The following is an 18,886-nucleotide window of genomic DNA, read 5'->3' as shown; positions in this document are numbered from 1 at the left end:
CCAAGTGATAACAAGTGTACAGAAGGCAAGTCCATAAAATATCTGAGGCACAGTCACAGCAAAATCTGTTCTTGTCTTTTATTATTATACTTTGTGGGTTTAGACTGTGGTCACACTGTTGCGTTTTTTAACCCTGACCCATGACCCCTTTCCGAAATCTGCAGCTATGATTGGACACATAGAGCTACAGGGAGCTTGCTCTGCCATCGTCCTGTGACTTCCAGAACCGCAGGGGCGCAGGACAGCGGAGGCACCACTGGAGCATTGGAGGTAGGAAAGTTTTTTTTTTTTTAATACTTACAAGTGACCAAAGTTTTGAACCCCCCCACTGGATAACCACTTTAACGTGCAATTTCTGTTTTAATCGGTGAACTCCCATACCTCTAAATGAGTTTATCAATAGAAAAAAAACATAACTTGTGCAATGCAGTTCAGCTAAGCTATTAAATGCAATACTGTAATAATTGTATGTTTGATAAATACTGTAATAATTGTATGTTTGATAAATACTGTAATAATTGAATGTTTGATAAATACTGTAATAATTGTATGTTTGACATAAATGTTATTTATGCTTTAAAAAAGAAGAATCAGTGCTTCATTTTTTAGTATATACTGAATGTTCTCTTGTGTATAATAAAATTCTTCTTACCTTTTGTTTCAAGTTTGAGCTGTTCAGCCATTAACGTGTCCAATCTGTTACCTAGCACAAAGGCCAGAAAAGATAAGATGAGAGCATCCAAAATTCCAATGATTGCCAAGATGTATGCCCAGCGCACTGAACATGCACCAAGTGAATACTTGTCAGTTTTTTCACCACACATGCGCCTGACTTCGTCTGCATCCCAACCATCAGGAAATATCATACAGCCAAGTACAAGGCAAGCAGCTGAGGGCAGAAGAAATAAAGACATTACAAAGGCATGTAACAATGTGAAGAAAAGCACTCAAACATTTACTTATCTTCATTTTTACAGTTTTTGCAGTACATTATTAACTCAATGGGGGAGATTTATCAAGACCTGCCCAGAGGAAAAGTTGCTGAGTTGCCCATAGCATCCAATCCGATTGCTTCTTTCATTTTGTAAAAGGCCTCTGAAAAATGAAAGAAATGATTGGCTGCTATGGCCAGCTCAGCAACTTTTCCTCTGGATAGATTTTTAGATTTTGATAAAAGGTACTTATTCTGTATTTGGAAAAAAAAAGAAGCCAGAAACCAAGACAATGGCCCAGACGTATCAAACTGTGTGAAAGAAAAAAAATGGAGTGATTTTCCCACAATAACCAATCACAGCTCAGCTAACAAACTGAGGTAAGTTGAAAGCTAAACTGTGATTGTTGAGGGAAAATCACTCAATTTTTTCTTTTTTTCTCTCACACAGTTTGATAAATCTGAGCCATTAAAGGGGTTATCCACCATAAGGTGATTTTAGTACATACCTGGCAGACAGTAATGGACATGCTTAGGAAGGATCTGTGCTTGTCTTGGGGCTAAATGGCTATGCTGTGTGATTACCATAACACTGTGGCTAGCTGTTTGTGAACTAGTATTTCCTGTTTGACTTTTCTTTTTTTGACTACAAATCTCACAATTCCATCTTCCTCCCTCCCACAGATCAGCCACCCCACCCATTGAAACATAAATGAGCTGCATCCATTCAAATCAATGTGGTTTTTCAATCAGGGTGCCTACAGCTGTTGCAGATTGATCTCTCTCCAACCAAGCAATCCCTCCACCCATTGAAGCAGACAGGCTCCCTGTCATCAGCTGACTAGTGAGTAAGGTCTCGGCCGCATTACAACCTGGGAAAAATTTGAGACAACAGGCATTTTGTATGCTGGCAAAAATAAATATTGGAGTGAAAAAGCACAGAAGAATTGTGAGAAAACCGTAACACACAGGTACAGACACTATATCATGAACTACACTAACTTTACAGCCCCTGTAGCATAGTCAAATAAAAAACATTCCTGGAATACCCCTTTAATATCACACAAATCCTATACAGTGTCAAAAGAAGATAAATCAAAGCCTAGAAAAACAACACACTAAAGGACAAATGTATCTGTAAGGCTAGGATTCCACTGAGGCTTTGTCCTTGCGTTTTTTTAACTCTCGGTTTCCCCGTTCTGCCCACCCACAATAGGCGGGGCAGAACGGGGAAACCGAAGAGGACCGACGGCAGAAGATCCACTTACCCATCCGCAGGCTGCGGGCGACGGTGATCGGCGGGCGGCGATGTCATGCGGCTGGCTCGCTGGATCGTACGGAAGCCGGGGAGTTGCCTAGCAACATCTGGAGGGCTACAGTCTGAGACCACTATACAGTGGTCTCTAAACTGTAGCCCTCCAGATCTTGCAAAACTACAACTTCCAGCATGCCCACACAGCAGTTTGCTGTCTGTGCATGCTAGGATTTTTAGTTTTGCAACATCTGGAGGGCCACAGTTTGGAGATCACTGTGCAGTGGTCTCTAAACTGTAGCTCTCCAGATGTTGCAAAACTGCAAATCCCAGGATGCCCAAACAGCAAACAGCTGTCTTGGCATGCTGGGAGTTGTAGTTGTGTACCTCCAGCTGTTGCATAACTACATCTCCCAGCATGCCCTTAGGCAATCAGTACATGCTGGGAGTTGTAGTTTTTCAACAGCTGGAGGCACACTAGTTGGAATATACTGAGTTAGGTAACAGAGCCTAACTGAAGGTTTTCCACCCAGTGTGCCTCCAGCTGTTGCAAAAGTACAACTCCCAGCATACGTGGTCTGTCAGTACATGCTGGGAGTTGTAGTTTTGAAACAGCTGGAGGTTTGCCCCCCCCATGTGAACATACAGGGTACATTCACACGGGCCGGTTTACAGTGAGTTTCCTGCTTCAAGTTTGAGCTGCGGTAAATTTTTCGCCGCAGCGCAAACTGCTAGCAGGAAACTCACCGTAACCCGCCAGAATGAATGTACCCTAAAAACACTACACTACACTACAGTAACACATAATAAAGGGTTAAACACTACATATACACCCCCTTACACTGCCCCCCCCCCCCAATAAAAATGAAAAACGTATTGTACGGCAGTGTTTCCAAAACAGAGCTTCCAGCTGTTGCAAAACAACAACTCCCAGCATTTCCGGACCGCCACTGACTGTCCAAGCATGCTGGGAGTTTAGCAACAGCTGGAGGCACCCTGTCTCGGAATCACTGGCATAGAATACCCCTATGTCCACCCCTATGCGATCCCTAATTTAGTCCTCAAATGCACATGGCGCTCTCTCACTTCAGAGCCCTGTCGTATTTCAAGGAAACAGTTTAGGGCCACATATGGGGTATTTCAGTACTCGGGAGAAATTGCACTACAAATTTTGGGGGGCATTTTCTCCTTTTACCCCTTATGAAAAGGAAAAGTTGGGGTGAAAGCGCACTATGTACATTTGAGGCCTAAATTGGTGATTTGCTCAGGGGTGGCTGATTTTACAGTGGTTCTGACATAAACGCAAAAAAATAAATACCCACATGTGACCCCATTTTGGAAACTACACCCCTCACGGAATGTAACAAGGGGTATAGTGAGCCTTAACACCCCACAGGTGTTTCACAAATTTTTGTTAAAGCTGGATGGGAAAATGAGAAAAAAAATAGTTTTCACTAAAATGCTGGTGTCACCCTAAATTTTTCATTTTCACAAGGGAAAATAGGAAAAAAGACCCCCCAAAATTAGTAACCTAATTTCTTCTGAGTATATAGATACCCCATATGTGGATGTAAAGTGCTCTGCGGGCAAACTACAATGCTCAGAAGAGAAGGAGCACCATTGGGCTTTTGAAGAGAAAATTTGTCCGGAATTGAAGGCCATGTGTGTTTACAAAGCCCCCCGTGGTGCCAGAACAATCTACCCCCCCCCCGACATGTGACCCCATTTTGGAAACCACACCCCTCATGTAATTTAATAAGGGGTGCAGTGAGCATTTACACCCCACAGGTGTCTGACAGATTTTTGGAACAGTGGTCCGTGAAAATGAAAAATGTAATTTTTCATTTGCACAGCCCACTGTTCCAAAGACCTGTCAAATGCCAGTGGGGTGTAAATGCTCACTGCACCCCTTATTAAATTCTGTGATGGGTCTAGTTTCCAAAATGGGGTCACATGTCGGGGGGGTCGATTGTTCTGGCACCACGGGGGGCTTTGTAAACACACATTGCCTTAAATTTTGGACAAATTTTCTCTTCAAAAGCCCAATGGCGCTCCTTCTCTTCTGAGCATTGTAGTTTGCCCGCAGAGCACTTTACATCCACATATGGGTTACATGTGTGTGGGGGGGGGTCCACTGTTCTGGCACCATGGGGGGCTTTGTAAATGCACATGGCCCCCGACTTCCATTCCAAACAAATTCTCTCTTCCATAAGCTCAATGGCGCCTCTTCTCTTCTGAGCATTGTAGTGCGCCAGAAGAGCACTTGATGCCCACACATGGGGTATTTCCATACTCTCTATACCACCTTTAGATTCCTGGCTGCATCCCAAGGAAAACAAGGAGCCTCCAAGGAGGTGGCGGACATCAGGAGGCGCTGGACACACTCGGAGGGTAAAATCAACTTTAATCACCCATCATGCAACGCGTTTCACAGATTATCTGCTTCATCAGGCATGATGCCTGATGAAGCAGATAATCTGTGAAACGCGTTGCATGATGGGTGATTAAAGTTGATTTTACCCTCCGAGTGTGTCCAGCGCCTCCTAATGTCCGCCACCTCCTTGGAGGCTCCTTGTTTTCCTTGTGCATCTTTCTGAAGGTGGACCAGCAGCCGGCATACTTACACACAAGTCATTTTCCATTGTTACACTTGTGTAACATTCTGGGTGAGCATTGTAATTACCTCTGTTCACCCTGGTTTTTAGTGGTAATGCGCTAGGTAGCGCCCTCTCTATTCCTTTGCTGGCTGCATCCCAGGCAATCTTTTGCCTTAATAAAATTTGAACTGTTTGAAACTAAAAAAGTTTCAACATGAGGTCGTTTTTGAAAATCGCTCAAGCCCAAAATAGCAGAAAACGCCAAAAGGATAAAAAAAAAACGCAAAGTGAAAAACGCCAAATGGATATGGCATTTTACAGTTCCCTATTGACTTGCAGCTAACATCTGGCGGTGGCGTTTTTTCAAAGAAAAAAAAACGCTGTTTGGCAGAATGGGCAATTTTGGCTGAACACCTTAGTGGAATTCCAGCCTAAGGCTAGGTTTCCACTTGGTTTATTTTGGCAAAAAGGCCAATAAAAAAACCCATTCTGCTGCATGGCATTTTTTTTTTTTTTTTGGTGAAAAAACACTGCGGCCAGATGTTAGCTATAAGTCAATAGGAAACTGCAAAATGCCATATCCACTTGGCGTTTTTCAGTTTGGCGTTATTTAATCCTTTTGGCGTTTTTCTGCTATTTTGGGCTTCTTGGCAGTTTTTCAAAAACGACCTCCTGTTGAGACTTTGGCGTTTTTTCCCCATAGAAGTCTATGGGAGTGAAAAACACCATGTGGGTTTTAACTTTGGAGATTTTGCAGGGGTTTTTATTCTTATTTGGACTTAAGCGATTCAAAAAAGTGATGGAGATCCTTTTTTTATTAAAATTTCGTAGGGTAGAATACAAAAATAAAAATAAAAAATAAACAGTAGTAATGGAAAAATTGTATTCAACCAAATTTATCTTTTTTATAAAAACATTTTTATTAATTTCTAAACAGGGATCAATTTATGTGGGCGGGTAGGGCACTAAAAATGTTGTCGACAATAATAAAAATGTAGTGTGTGTGTATTAGGTAATACTACTACTCCCAGCATGGAACACAATGTGCCATGATGGGAGTAGTAGAACCTGTGCTAATTGACACATCGCCCCAGGTCCGTTGCGATCCTTCTGTATAATGTATAGATGCGGCCGGCCACTCTTCTATGGTCCCCTGCACTGCCGTATATATATATATATATATATATACACTTATTTATATTACCCGCAGAGAGCTGTGATTGGCCAGATGGTTCCAGACAATCACAGCTCTCTGCGGGAAATATGAATAGGTGTTTATATACGTCAGTGCAGGGGACCATAAAAGAGTGGCCGGCCGCATCTTTACATTATACAGGAGGATCACAGCGCGTGTCAGGAGTAACATCCGCTGTGATCTTTAATTAACTGCAGGCACTACAGCTCCTAACATGGAGCACACTCTGCTCCATGCTGGGAGCTGTAGTACCTGCATTAATAGACAGATCGCAACAGGTATCAGAAGTTACACTTGCTGCGATCTGTCTATTAATGCAGGTACTACAGCTCCCAGCATGGAGCAGAGTGTGCTCCATGTTGGGAGCAGTAGTATCTGCAGTCAAGGAAAGATCACAGCAAGTGTCACTCCTGACACCTAATGTGATCCTCCTGATGTGAATTTCGGGACTCAGCTGTGCTCACGGCTACAGAGCCGGGAGAACAGCTGATGCTAAGCAGTAGATATACATATGTGTATACACATTGCTGGCTTACTTAACCCCTTGCTGAGCTGTGTGCTATGCCAGCCCGGCAAAGAAAGTTAACTTACACTGCTGGACAGTGTAGGTGTATATTGTATACAGCCTTTGGGCAGTATACAATATATACAGCTATCTATAGATAGCTGTATATAGTGTATACAAAAGATGAAGAAGTCCCCTTACCTCCCTCCAGTCCCGACTGGGTCTGTGTAGCTCCGCCCCCTAGTGATTAGAGCTTCAGACGGGAGCCAGGCTGGTAAGTCTGAGGCTCTGTTCCCATTGTCCGTTTTGTATAATGTGAACAGGCCCTTCTGGCAGTGTCTTCCCAGACAGGGAGACTCCGGCTGTTGATTAACTACAACTCCCAGCATGCCCATGTCTGGGCATGCTGGGAGTTGTAGCTTTGCACCAATTGGAGGCTCTCTGTTTGGGTAGACATTGCATTATGGGCGCTCTTCCCTGCGGAGAGTGCCCAAAAAATTTTAACCAATTTTTTGCGTTTTTTTTTCTTCTTCTCATTTCAGATCTGTGTATTCCGAGGATTACGGTGGACTTGATGGATCACGGCGGATGGAGTGGATTTTTTTTCTTTTAATAAAATGGTTAACGATGGGCTGTGGGGGAGTGTTTTTTAAAATAAAATAATTTTTCCAATGTGTTGTGTTTTTTTTTTTATAGAATTTTCAGGCTTAGTAGTGAAGGCTGTCTTATTGATGGAATTCATTACTAAGCCGGGACTTAGCGTTAGCCCCAAAAACAGCTAGCGTTAACCCCCAATTATTACCCCGGTACCCACTGCCACAGGGGTACCAACAGGCCCGGAGCATCAAAAATGGCACTCCTGGGCCTAGGCGGTAAAGGGCTGGCGTTATTTAGGCTGGGGAGGGCCAGTAACAATGGTCCTCGCCCACCCTGGTAACGTCAGGCTGTTGCTGTTTGGTTGGTATCTGGCTGTGAATAAAAATACGGGGGAACCCTATGCCTTTTTGTTTTTTTTTCATAAATAAATAAAAAAAAAGTGGATAGGGTTCCCCGTATTTTTATTCACATCCAGATACCAACCAAGCAGCAACAGCCTGACATTATCAGGGGGGGCGAGGACCATTGTTACTGGCCCTCCCCAGGCTAAATAATGCCAGCCTGTTACCGCCTAGACCCAGGAGCGCCATTTTCGAAGCTCCGGGCCTGTTGGTACCGGCTCTTCCTGGCACCCCTATGGAGGTAGGTACCGGGTTAATAATTGGGTGTTAGCGCTAGCTGTTTTTGGGGCTAACACTAAGCCCCGGCTTAGTATTGGATTCCGTCTATTAGAGAACCTCCACTACTAAGCCTGAAAATTCAATAAAAAAACACAACACATTGGAAAAATTATTTTATTTTTAAAAAATACTCCCCCACAGCCCTCGCTAACCATTTTATAAAAAAAAAAAAAAATCCAGTTCATCCGCTGTAATCCATCGAATCCGCCGTAATCCTCTGCATACACAGATCTGAAACAAGAAGAAAAAACAAATAACAAAAAAAATGGGTTAGGACATTTTTGGCACTCTCCGCAGGGAAGAGCGCCCAAAATGCAATCAATATCTTCCCAAGCAGGGAGCCTCCAATTGGTGCAAAAGTACAACTCCCAGCCAAAGGCTATCTGGGCCTGCTGAGAGTTGTAGTTTAGCAACAGCTGGAGTCTCCCTATCTGGGAAGACACTGGCAGAAGGGTCTGTTTACATTATACAAAACAGACAATGTGAACAGAGCCTCAGACTTACCAGCCTGGCTCCAGTCTGTAGCTCCGCCCCTAATGATGTCATCGCTAGGGGGCAGAGCTACACGGACTCGGAGGGGACAGGAAAGAGGGAGGTAAGGGGATCTTGTCTTCTGTATACACTATATACAACTATCTATAGATAGCTGTATATTCTGTATACCGCCCAAAGGGGCTATAGGAGCAGGGAGTCCTTTCAGTCTGGTGACAGGATTCCTGGCTCCTGTATAGTATACACGGGTAAACTATGCCCCCTGTATACTATACAGCTGGGGGAGGTGAGTAGTGATGCTATACATCACTTCTCATATCCTTACACTCTGTGGACCGGGTGCTCAGCATCCGACCCACAGAGTGGTACCCTGAAGGCAGTGAAAAAACTGCCACAGGGGACAAATTTGGCTGTTTCCACACACCAGGAAAAACGCCAGAAAAAACGCCAGAAAAGCTGCCAAAACGCAGGAAAAAGCTGTGGCAGTTTTTCTGGTGTTTTTGCTGGCGTTTTTTTTGGTGTAAAAAAAAAACAAGTGGAAACCTAGCCTAAAAGAATTTTTTTGAAACATGCAATACAGTAAAAAATGGAATCCACACAGGGAAAAAGAGGTAAGAGTCACTAAGACCATATTCACACAGCGTAAAATGTGTGGAATGTCTGCACCGAAAACACAGACGGACATTCCACACATTTAAATAATAAGGCGGGCGCTAGGACTGCTCAGAATTGCCCTGTCTCATAGACAGCATTTCATTGTTGAGCGAAATCCACAAAAAAAGAATAGACAAGTCTATTCTTTTTGCAGACACAAAAGAAAAAAGGGGGGGGGGATTTATCATTGCTTTTATCCTGTTTTTGTGGTGTAAATTTGTCACACAGTTTGTATCAGATGCTGTTTAGACTTTTCATTGCGACTTTTTCTTTAGAAACTTTTTCAAAAACTGCTGAGTTATGTAATAGTTTGGTTAACTTTTTGCAGTGGTCAGGAATTTACCATGTGCGATTGTTGCACAGTTTGTCGCAAAGCCCTCAATTTTTTGCAAATCTACACCAGCCCTTAAGTGGGTTACAAAACTGGCTGTGGTCAGCTTTATTAAAAAGTCGCAGAAGGGCTCCATACAAAGTGGAGTACTGAAGTAAGAAATGTAATTAGCACCATATTTATCACATGCTCTGCACTATTTAATACATTTGGTGCCGGTACACAGTTTCCAAAACACAAATGTATGGAGTAAAAAGACATTCACCTACACCACTCTTGATGAATCCCTCTCAATGTGCGTATACTACAGTAGTAATACACGGTAACATACAGCGTATCCCCACCATACCTAATGCGTTTTCTGATAACTTCAATAACTTCAACAAAATGACCCTTCCCCTTTTTCCATGCATGGATTCCAATTTTAACTGTACAATATACTAGCAGCAAGTTTCCCGCTGCAGGAAACCCGCTGTGAGTTATGCTACCATTGATTTAAATGGGTCCGCGGACAGTCCGCAAATCTGACACTATTGCGGACTGTCTGTGGACCCATTCAAATCAATGGTAGTGTAACTCGCAGCTCATAATAGCGTGTGAACGCACCCTTAGTGTGTTTTAGATTTTTTGTTGTGATTTATTTTGTATTGGTGAGATTCATTATCTTTTTCGTAATAAAAGTTTTTATTAGTATTATCAATAATAATAATAATAATATAACAGCAAGAAAGTAGTAGGACAGCCTACAAATATGCAAACAGAGTAGGCAAGTTGCAACACATCCACAATTGTGAAATATAACATCAATACATGCTAAAGAATACATGTGGAAACTCACGATTGTCTACTGTCGTCTATGTGAGTCACGAGTCAGTCCCGTTCCATGTCGCAACTGGTAGTGAGAGAAATCTACATGCCTCGTAGGCACAAGTAGTTAAACAAACCGTCATACAAGGGAGAAAGGGAGAAGGAAAAAGGAAGGAAAAGGAAGAGGGAAAGAGAACAGAGAAGAAGGTGGAAGCAAGGGTGTAGATACGAGGGGTGCATACCTCAGGTGATCGTGCGCACGGACCAGGCCCCGACCGTCAAGCAGCCTGACATAACTAGGCGGGTCACACACCCGAGAAGAGATATGGACACCAAGCGGGGGCTAGTCTATGTGTGGAGCGATCTATATTCGGGGGCGGACACGAAGGAGGTCCAAGGATGCCACATCTGGTGGTATTTGGTCAGCTGCCTGGAGGAGTCGGCCAAAAGTTCCTCCATTCTGTGGATATTAGACAACTCCTGCAGCCAGTCCGAGAAGGTGGGGGGGGGGGGGGAGGTGGACTTCCACTTCCTAGGTATTACCGATTTAGCAGCCAGTAACATAAACCTTATCAATCGAGAGGTACTTCTCGGCACCGAGGAAGGGAGGATGGACAGGAGAAGGGGAACGGGGTCAGGGGGAAGTCATTATCTTTTTCATTCACATCCAAAGCAAATTGTAAAGATTTGGAGGTGGCTGACAGTTGATGGCAAACTGGAGGTCCAACTAAACTCAAAGAGAACTTGTGGTTAGTATAACAAAAAAACAAAACATATTGCATTTGAATGTGATGCTGAGGAGTTGTGAATCAGGCTTTTGATGGTGTGAATATGAGGCTGAAGGGGCCTAAATCTGGCTCACCTCAGACTTGCCTTGGGTCTTCTTTATCTAGGACTAGCTGAATACCCGGCGCTGCCAAGTTTTTTCTACCTAATCCTTGTGGGGGTGGAAAAGCAACAAAGGAGGAAGCTTTTGTCCTCATATTTGTCCTTAAATCCTGACCCCATATCCCCTCTTCATATCCCGACCCCAAATCCCCTCTTCATATTCCGACCTCACATCCTGTCGTTATATTTTGTCCTCATATCTCGATCTCATATCCCATCCTCACATCCCGTCCTCATATCCCGAACCTCATATCCCGTCCTCATATCCAGTCCTCAGGAGAGGCTGTTGGGGGAGTTGTGATGAAGATATTGTAAGCTGAAGATAAAAGGAGTGTGGCTTAAAGGGTGGGCGTGTATTTGCGAGATGGGGCATGGAATACGAGAAGGGTGTGGCTTGCCAGTGACTGACATATTCACCAGGAGATGCAGAGCGGAGCTTGTGGAGTAAGGCACCAGAAGTCCTATATACATGCATGTGACTTGAAAGAAAAACCCCATCCTTCACATATGGGGGATATGGGAGTAGGTTAGGGTTAATGTAACTATTATATATTTCTATTTGACATATAAGTAATATGTGTACCAACTATTATCCAAATATCTCCAGCTGTACAGAAGTTATGCTGGAACATACATTTCCCATAAATTTGCATTGGACTTTAACCCCTTAAGGATCGGGGTTTTTTCCGTTTTTGCCCTTTCGTTTTTTGCTCCTTGCCTTTAAAAAATCATAACTCTTTCAATTTTGCACCTAAAAATCCATATGATTGCTTATTTTTTGCGCCACCAATTCTACTTTGTAATGACATCAGTCATTTTGCCCAAAAATCTACGGTGAAACAAAAAAAAAAATAATTGTGAGACAAAATTGAAAAAAACGCAATTTTGTAACTTTTCGGCTTCCGTTTCTACGTAGTACATTTTTCGGTAAAAATTATACCTTATCTTTATTCTGTAGGTCCATAAGATTAAAATGATACCCTACTTATATTGGTTTGATTTTGTCGTACTTCTGGAAAAAATCATAACTTCATGCAGGAAAATTAATACGTTTAAAATTGTCATCTTCTGACCCCTATAACTTTTCTATTTTTCTGCATATGGGGCGGTATGAGGGCTCATTTTTTGCACCGTGATCTGAAGTTTTTAACGGTACCATTTTTGCATTGATAGGACTTATTGATCGCTTTTTATTCATTTTTTCATGATATAAAAAGTGACCAAAAATGCACTATTTTGGACTTTGGAATTTTTTGGCACGTACGCCATTGACCGTGCGGTTTAATTAACGATATATTTTTATAATTCGGACATTTCCGCATGCGGCGGTACCATATATGTTTATTTTTATTTACACTGGTTTTTTTTTTATGGGAAAAGGGGGGTGATTCAAACTTTTAATAGGGGAGGGGTTAAATGATCTTTATTCACTTTTTTTTCCACTTTTTATTTGCAGTGTTATAGCTCCCATAGGGACCTATAACACTGCACACACTGATCTTTTACATTGATCACTGGTTTCTCATAGGAAACCAGTGATCAATGATTCTGCCACTTGACTGCTCATGCCTGGATCTCAGGCACTGAGCAGTCATTCGGCGATCGGACAGCGAGGAGGCAGGTAGGGACCCTCCGGCTGTCCTGTAAGTTGTTCGGGATGCCGCGATTTCGCCGCGGCTATCCCCAACAGCCCATTGAGTTAACCGGCACTTTTTACTTTCACTTTTAGCCGCGTGGCTCAGCTTTGAGCATGCGGCTAAAGGGTTAATAGCGCGCGGCACCACGATCAGTGTCGCGCGCTATTAGCGGCGCGTCTCGGCTTCACTATGACACCGGGCCCGCCGTGATATGATGCGGGGTCACCGTGGGACCCCGCATTATATCACGGAAGCGGGACCAAGGACGTACTCATACGTCCTTGGTCCTTAAGAGGTTAAACAAAAACCCCGACCATCGCAAATGAGGGTAGGTTAGGGTTAAATTAACTATCCTATATTTTTAGTGGACATAGAAGTAAGATGTGGCCAAGTATTATCGAAATATCTTCAGCTGTTTGGAAGTTATGCAGTAACATATATTTCCCATAGACCTAGTATGGGACTTTGAACAAAAACCCCAACTCTCGCAAATGGGGGTGGGTATCCTATGTTTGTTGACATATAAGTAACATGTGTACCAAGTTTTATGTTAATATTATCAGCCATTTGGAAGTAATGCTGGAACATACACACATACTGAACACACACATTGGGGGAGATTTATCAAAACCTGTGCAGAGGAAAATTTGCCCAGTTGCCCATAGCAACCAATCAGATCGCTTCTTTCATTTTTCAGAGGCCTTGTAAGAAATGAAAGAAGCGATTTGATTGGTTGCTAAGGGCAACTGGGCAAATTTCCGTCTGCACAGGTTTTGATAAATCTCCCCCATTGAGTTTTAAATATATAGACTAGCTGAGTACCTGGCGTTGCCCGGTTTTTCTTTACTAATCCTTGTTGGGGAGGAAAATCAACAAAGGAGAAAGCTTTTGACTTCATATCCCAACCCCATATCCCGTCCTCATATCTCGACCTCATATGCTGACCTCATATACCGTCCTCATATCCCGTCCTCATATGCCGTCCTCATATCCCGTTCTCATATCCCGTTCTCAAATCTCGACCTCATATCCCGACCTCCTATCCCAACTTCCTATCCTGTCCTCATATCTTTACCTCATATCCCGACCTCATATCCCATCTTCATATCCCGACCTCCTTTCCCGTCCTCATATCCCGACTTCCTATCCCGTCCTCCTATCTCGTCCACATATCTTGACCTCATATCTCGACCTCATATCCCGACCTCATATACCGACTTCCTATCCCGTCTTCCTATCTCGACCTCCTATCCTGTCCTCCTATCCCATCCTCATATCTCAACCTCATATCTCAACCTCATATCCCGTCCTCATATCTCGACCTCATATCCTGTCCTCATATCCCGTCCTCATATCTCGTCCTCATATCCCATCCTCATATCCTGACCTCATATCCCAACCTCATATCCCGACCTTATATCCTGACCTCCTATCCCGTCCTCATATCCTGACCTCATATCCCATCCTCATATCCCATCCTCATTTCTCCACCTCCTATTCTGACCTCCTATCCCAACCTCCTTTCTTTGTGAGATGGGGTGTGGCTTGCAAGCCGGATTGACACATTCACCAGGAGATGCAGAGCGGAGCTTGTGGAGTAAGGTACTGGAAGTCCCATATACTTGCATGTGACTTGAAACAAAAACCCATATTTTAAGTAAGGGTGTGGGTAAGGTTTAATTTAACTATCATATGTATATATTTTTTTTTGACATTTATGTAATATGTGTACCAGGTATTATTGAAATATCTCCAGCCATACGGAAGTTATGTGGGAACATACATTTCCCATTGATTTGCATGGGACTTTAAACAAAAACCCCAACCCTCACAAATGGGGGTAGTTAAGGGTTAAATTAACTATCCTATATTTTAAGTGGACATATAAGTAACATGTGACCAAGTATTATCGAAACATCTCCAGCCGTTTGGGAGTTATGCAGTAACATATATTTCCCATAGACTTGTATGGGACTTTAACCCCTTAACGACCAAGGACGTATAATTACGTCCTTGGCCGGCTCCCACGATATAACGTGGGGTCACCCGTGTCATATCGGGTCGGTCCCGGCATGTAACTGGAGCCAGGACCCGGGCTAATAGCGCGTGGCAGCAATCGCGGTGCCGCGTCCTATTAACCCTTTAGACGCGGCGTTTAAAGTTGAACGCTGCGTCTAAAATGAAAGTAAAAGCTTCCCGGCTCCTCAGTGGGGCTGATCGGGACCATCTCAGGCTTGGAGCAATCAATGGCCAAACGGACGCACTGGAGGAAGGTTAGAGGACCTTCGCTTGCGTCCTAGCTGATCAGGACACCGCATATAAACTGTGGTGGTCCCGATCAGCTAGGAAGCGAGCGGAGGTCCTTTTACCTTCCTCCAGCGCGTCCGTTCAGCGATTGATTGCTCCAAGCCTGAGATGCAGGCTTGAGCAATCGACCGCCGATAACACTGATCAATGTAAAGCTATGGCTTTGCAGTGAACAGTGTATAAGATCAGTGTGTGCAGTGTTATAGCCACCTATGGGAGCTATAACGCTGCAAAAAAAAAAGTGTAAAAAAAAAGTTAATAAATGTGATTTAACCCTTTCCCTAGTAAAAGTCTAAATCACCTCCCTTTTCCCATTAAAAACAAACAAACATGTAAATAAATAATTATAAATATAAATCAAACCTATATAAGTAGGGTATCATTTTAACCCTATGGACCTACAGAATAAAGAAGAGGTGTCATTTTTACCAAAAAATTTACTGCGAAGAAACGGAAGCCCCCAAAACTTACAAAATGGCGTTTTTTCTTTAATTTCGTCGGCACGATGATTTTTTTTCCTGGTTTCGCTGTAGATTTTTGGGTAAAATGACTGATGTCCCTGCAAAGTAGAATTGATGGCGCAAAAAATAAGCCATGACATGAATTTTTAGGTGCATAATTGAAAGGGTTATGATCTTTTAAAGGTGAGTAGGAAAAAACAAAAGTGCAAAAACGGAAAAAAATGTGGTCCTTAAGGGGTTAAACAAAAATACCGACCCTGGCAAATGGGGGTGAGTAAGGGTTAAATTACCTATCCTATGTTTGTTGTTGACATACAAGTAACATGTGTGCCAATTTTAATGTTAATATCTTTAGCCGTTTGGACGTGATGCTGGAACATACATATACACACACACCATGAGTTTTATATATATAGATTAGAGAAACAGAGCTGAAAAAAATAAAAATAAAAAAAATAAAAAGCTCAGTAAAGTGAAATGAGCCAAGTTGTAATACTACACACAATCTGAGGACAGGTGTAATGCTGTTTTTAAAAGAAATTGGCTCTAGTTTCCTAATCCTGGATAAGCCCATTGGGTAGGGTCACACAGAGCACATGACTAGTGGACTATGTTCATGATATGAGCAAAAAAACAACCCCCCCCGACCCACCGCACCACGTCGAACCCCCCACCGTAGTGCTGGGCGTTATATCGGTATGAACCGGATACCGTTTTTTTTCTCCCACGCTATACCGCTATACCGGTCGGGCCCTTCCCCCACCCTCCGGGTCGATAAAAAAAATATTAAACTTACCCGTAATGGGGGTGGTCCGTCCATCCATCCTTCCTGTAGTGTCCGGCGGCATTCCGGGTGGAGGGTGAATCGGTCCGGGCTGTCCTTCTCCAGGGGTGCTCTTTTCCACTCCGGGCAGGCTGTACGCTGCATAGACGTCACTACGCCGTGACGTCAGGTGCGTCGCTGCGCACGGGCATCACTGCGCAGCGGCGTCACTGCGCAGCGGCGTCTATGCTGCGTTACTAGGCCGGAGCCTGCCCGGAGTGGAGAAGAGCACCCGCGGAGAAGAAGGACAGCCCGGACCGGTTCACCCTCCACCCGGAATGCCGCCGGACACTACAGGAAGGATGGATGGCCCGGACCACCGTGACAGGTAGGGGGAGAGAAGCGGGTGGTGGCGGCGGCGGCCTATGGCACTGCAAAAGCCACTGCAATGCATTGATTTAAAACGCCCGCTTTAAATCAATGATCTGCAGCGGTGTCGCCGGGGGGATAAATAGCCGATAACTTATACCGGTATAAGTTATCGGCTATCGGCCCTAACCTCCAACGATTGTCGGTATCGGCCCTAAAAAAACGATATTGGTCGATCCCTAGTAGATAGCCGATAACACTGATCAGTGCTATGCATAGCACTGAACAGTAACTGCAATCTAAAGATTGCAAAAAATAGTCCCCTGTGGGGATTAAATAAGCGTAAAACAAAAAAAACAAAAAATAGGGAAAAAAAGGGGGATTTTTTTTTATGGAAAAAAAAAAGGTACAAAAAACAAGTGGTGGCGCAAAAAATAAGCCCACATATGGGTCTTTACCTAAAAATATAAAATTGTTATGGTTCTAAGAAGGGGAGGAGGAAAAATGGCCAAAATGGGCTGTGTCTGAATCACATAATTATTTGTAATAGAAAAACAGCAGAAAAATGCAACAGAAAAACACAAGTACTAAAACACAAAGGGGGTGATTTATTAATGTCTGCATGTGGCACAGATCAGCTTGAGTTTGCGCAGAAATGTGTATTTTTGCCAATCTGCAGTATGCTTGGCAAGTTACAGCTCAGGGGGCATGGATTTGTGAAAAGAGTGCATGGCTATCCTTCTCGCCAAATTTACAGGCAGGCATAAATTGTACTTTAAATCTGAGGCTGCCTTGATTTTGCCTTCTGCCTCTTGATAACTCCTGCGCGATCCTCCACTGGTGGGGATTTACTGGACATGTGCCGTCCCCATTGAGGCCAATGAAGTTACAGAAGGAAATGGAATTTCTGTGTAAGAAATTCCACAGTGTGTACAGTGCAGCATAATCCCATTGAAGATAATTGAAGTATGTATGGGCCCTAAGAGTAATTTTACACAGGAAAGAAGAATAAAAGACAATTTCATAAGAAACAAAGAAAATAAAGGAAGAGCCTGGCCACCATCAGAGGTCCTCCATCCTGTGTGTCAGGCTATGTTCACAAAGCAGAATTTCTGCACGGAACTCCACATTAAACTCCACATTAAAATGAGAATCTCCGTGCTAACATTCAGCAAACTGCTGGCGCAGGCATAAACATTCCGGCACTAGGACCACACGGCAATGCGCCATCTCATAGACGCCTATGCATTCCGTGCAGAGTCTGCAAAAATAATGAACAAGTTAATTCTTTCTGGGCACACGGAAAGCTGAATATCTGTGGCTGATACATCTGCCATGGAAATTCTGCCATGTGCACAATGCAGAAAAATCCTGTTGTACGGTGTCCATTTTAGGACAGCATCAGCCGTCAAGTTGTACCTCGCTCATCCTTCAGCCAAAACGGCGTCCCGCCTCCTCCCTCCTCTGTCAGGCATCAGCCAAAACCTTTGTCATCCTTAAGTCTGTCAGACCGCAGATGAAAATGAAAGTGCTGAGTCAGCAGTGCTTCGGCAGACCTGCTAGCACAGTTTGTGATTGGCTGCCAGCACAGATACTGTGATTGGTTGATGGGAGTGTAGGTGTGTGCAGTCCCGCTCCTCTCATGCACCCAGCTTCTCCCGATTCCTGCAAAACAAACCTACACTCTCAGCTTTTCCCCCATTCCTGCAAAACCTACAGTTATGTACTCAGCTGTAGTTTTATCAGGGATTGTTAAAAGCTGAGTACATAACTGTAGGTTTTGCAGGAATCTGGAAAAGCTATGTACTCAACTTTTCCCAATTTCTGAAAAACCTACAGCTAGCATAACTGTAGATTTTGCAGGAATCGGCAAAAGCTGAGTACATAACTGTAGGTTTTTCAGGAATCGGGAAAAGCTGAGTACATAGCTGTAGGTTTTTCAGGAATCTGGAAAAGCTATGTACCCAACTTTTCTCAATTCCTGAAAAACCTACAGCTAGCATAACTGTAGGTTTTTCAGGAATCGGGAAAAGCAGAGTACATAGCTGTAGGTTTTTCAGGAATCGGGAAAAGCTATGTACTCAGCTTTTCCCAATTCCTGAAAAACCTACAGCTAGCATAACTGTAGGTTTTGCAGGAATAGGGGAAAAGCTGAGAGCGTAGGTTTGTTTTGCAGGAATCGGGAAAAGCTGGGTAGATGAGAGGATTAGGGTTTGTAAAGAAGTGTGTCTAAACAGTGGAGCGGGACTGCACACGCCTACGCTCCCATCAACCAATCACAGTATCTGTGCTGGCAGCCAATCACACTGTTACGCCGAGCGCTCCGGGTCCCCGCTCCTCCCCGGAGCGCTCGCTTCACTCTCCCTGCTGCAGCGCTCCGGTCACATCCTCTGACCCGGGGCGCTGCGATTCCGCTGCCA

General features: G+C 43.7%; 1 protein-coding gene across 2 annotated transcripts in view; it reads right to left on the bottom strand.

Annotated features, from left to right (window-relative positions):
* LHFPL3 (LHFPL tetraspan subfamily member 3) overlaps nt 1–18,886 on the bottom strand; it is a 219,337-nt gene that overhangs the window by 140,174 nt on the left and 60,277 nt on the right. For both annotated transcript variants that reach the window (XM_056573520.1, XM_056573519.1), the window contains exon 2: nt 653–889. In XM_056573520.1, the coding sequence (XP_056429495.1) occupies nt 653–889 (237 nt within the window). The remainder of the gene's footprint in view (nt 1–652; nt 890–18,886) is intronic.

This window comes from Hyla sarda, chromosome 4 (assembly GCF_029499605.1).
Source record: "Hyla sarda isolate aHylSar1 chromosome 4, aHylSar1.hap1, whole genome shotgun sequence".
Lineage (NCBI taxonomy): Eukaryota > Metazoa > Chordata > Amphibia > Anura > Hylidae > Hyla > Hyla sarda.
This window is presented reverse-complemented; position numbering and strand designations above follow the sequence as displayed.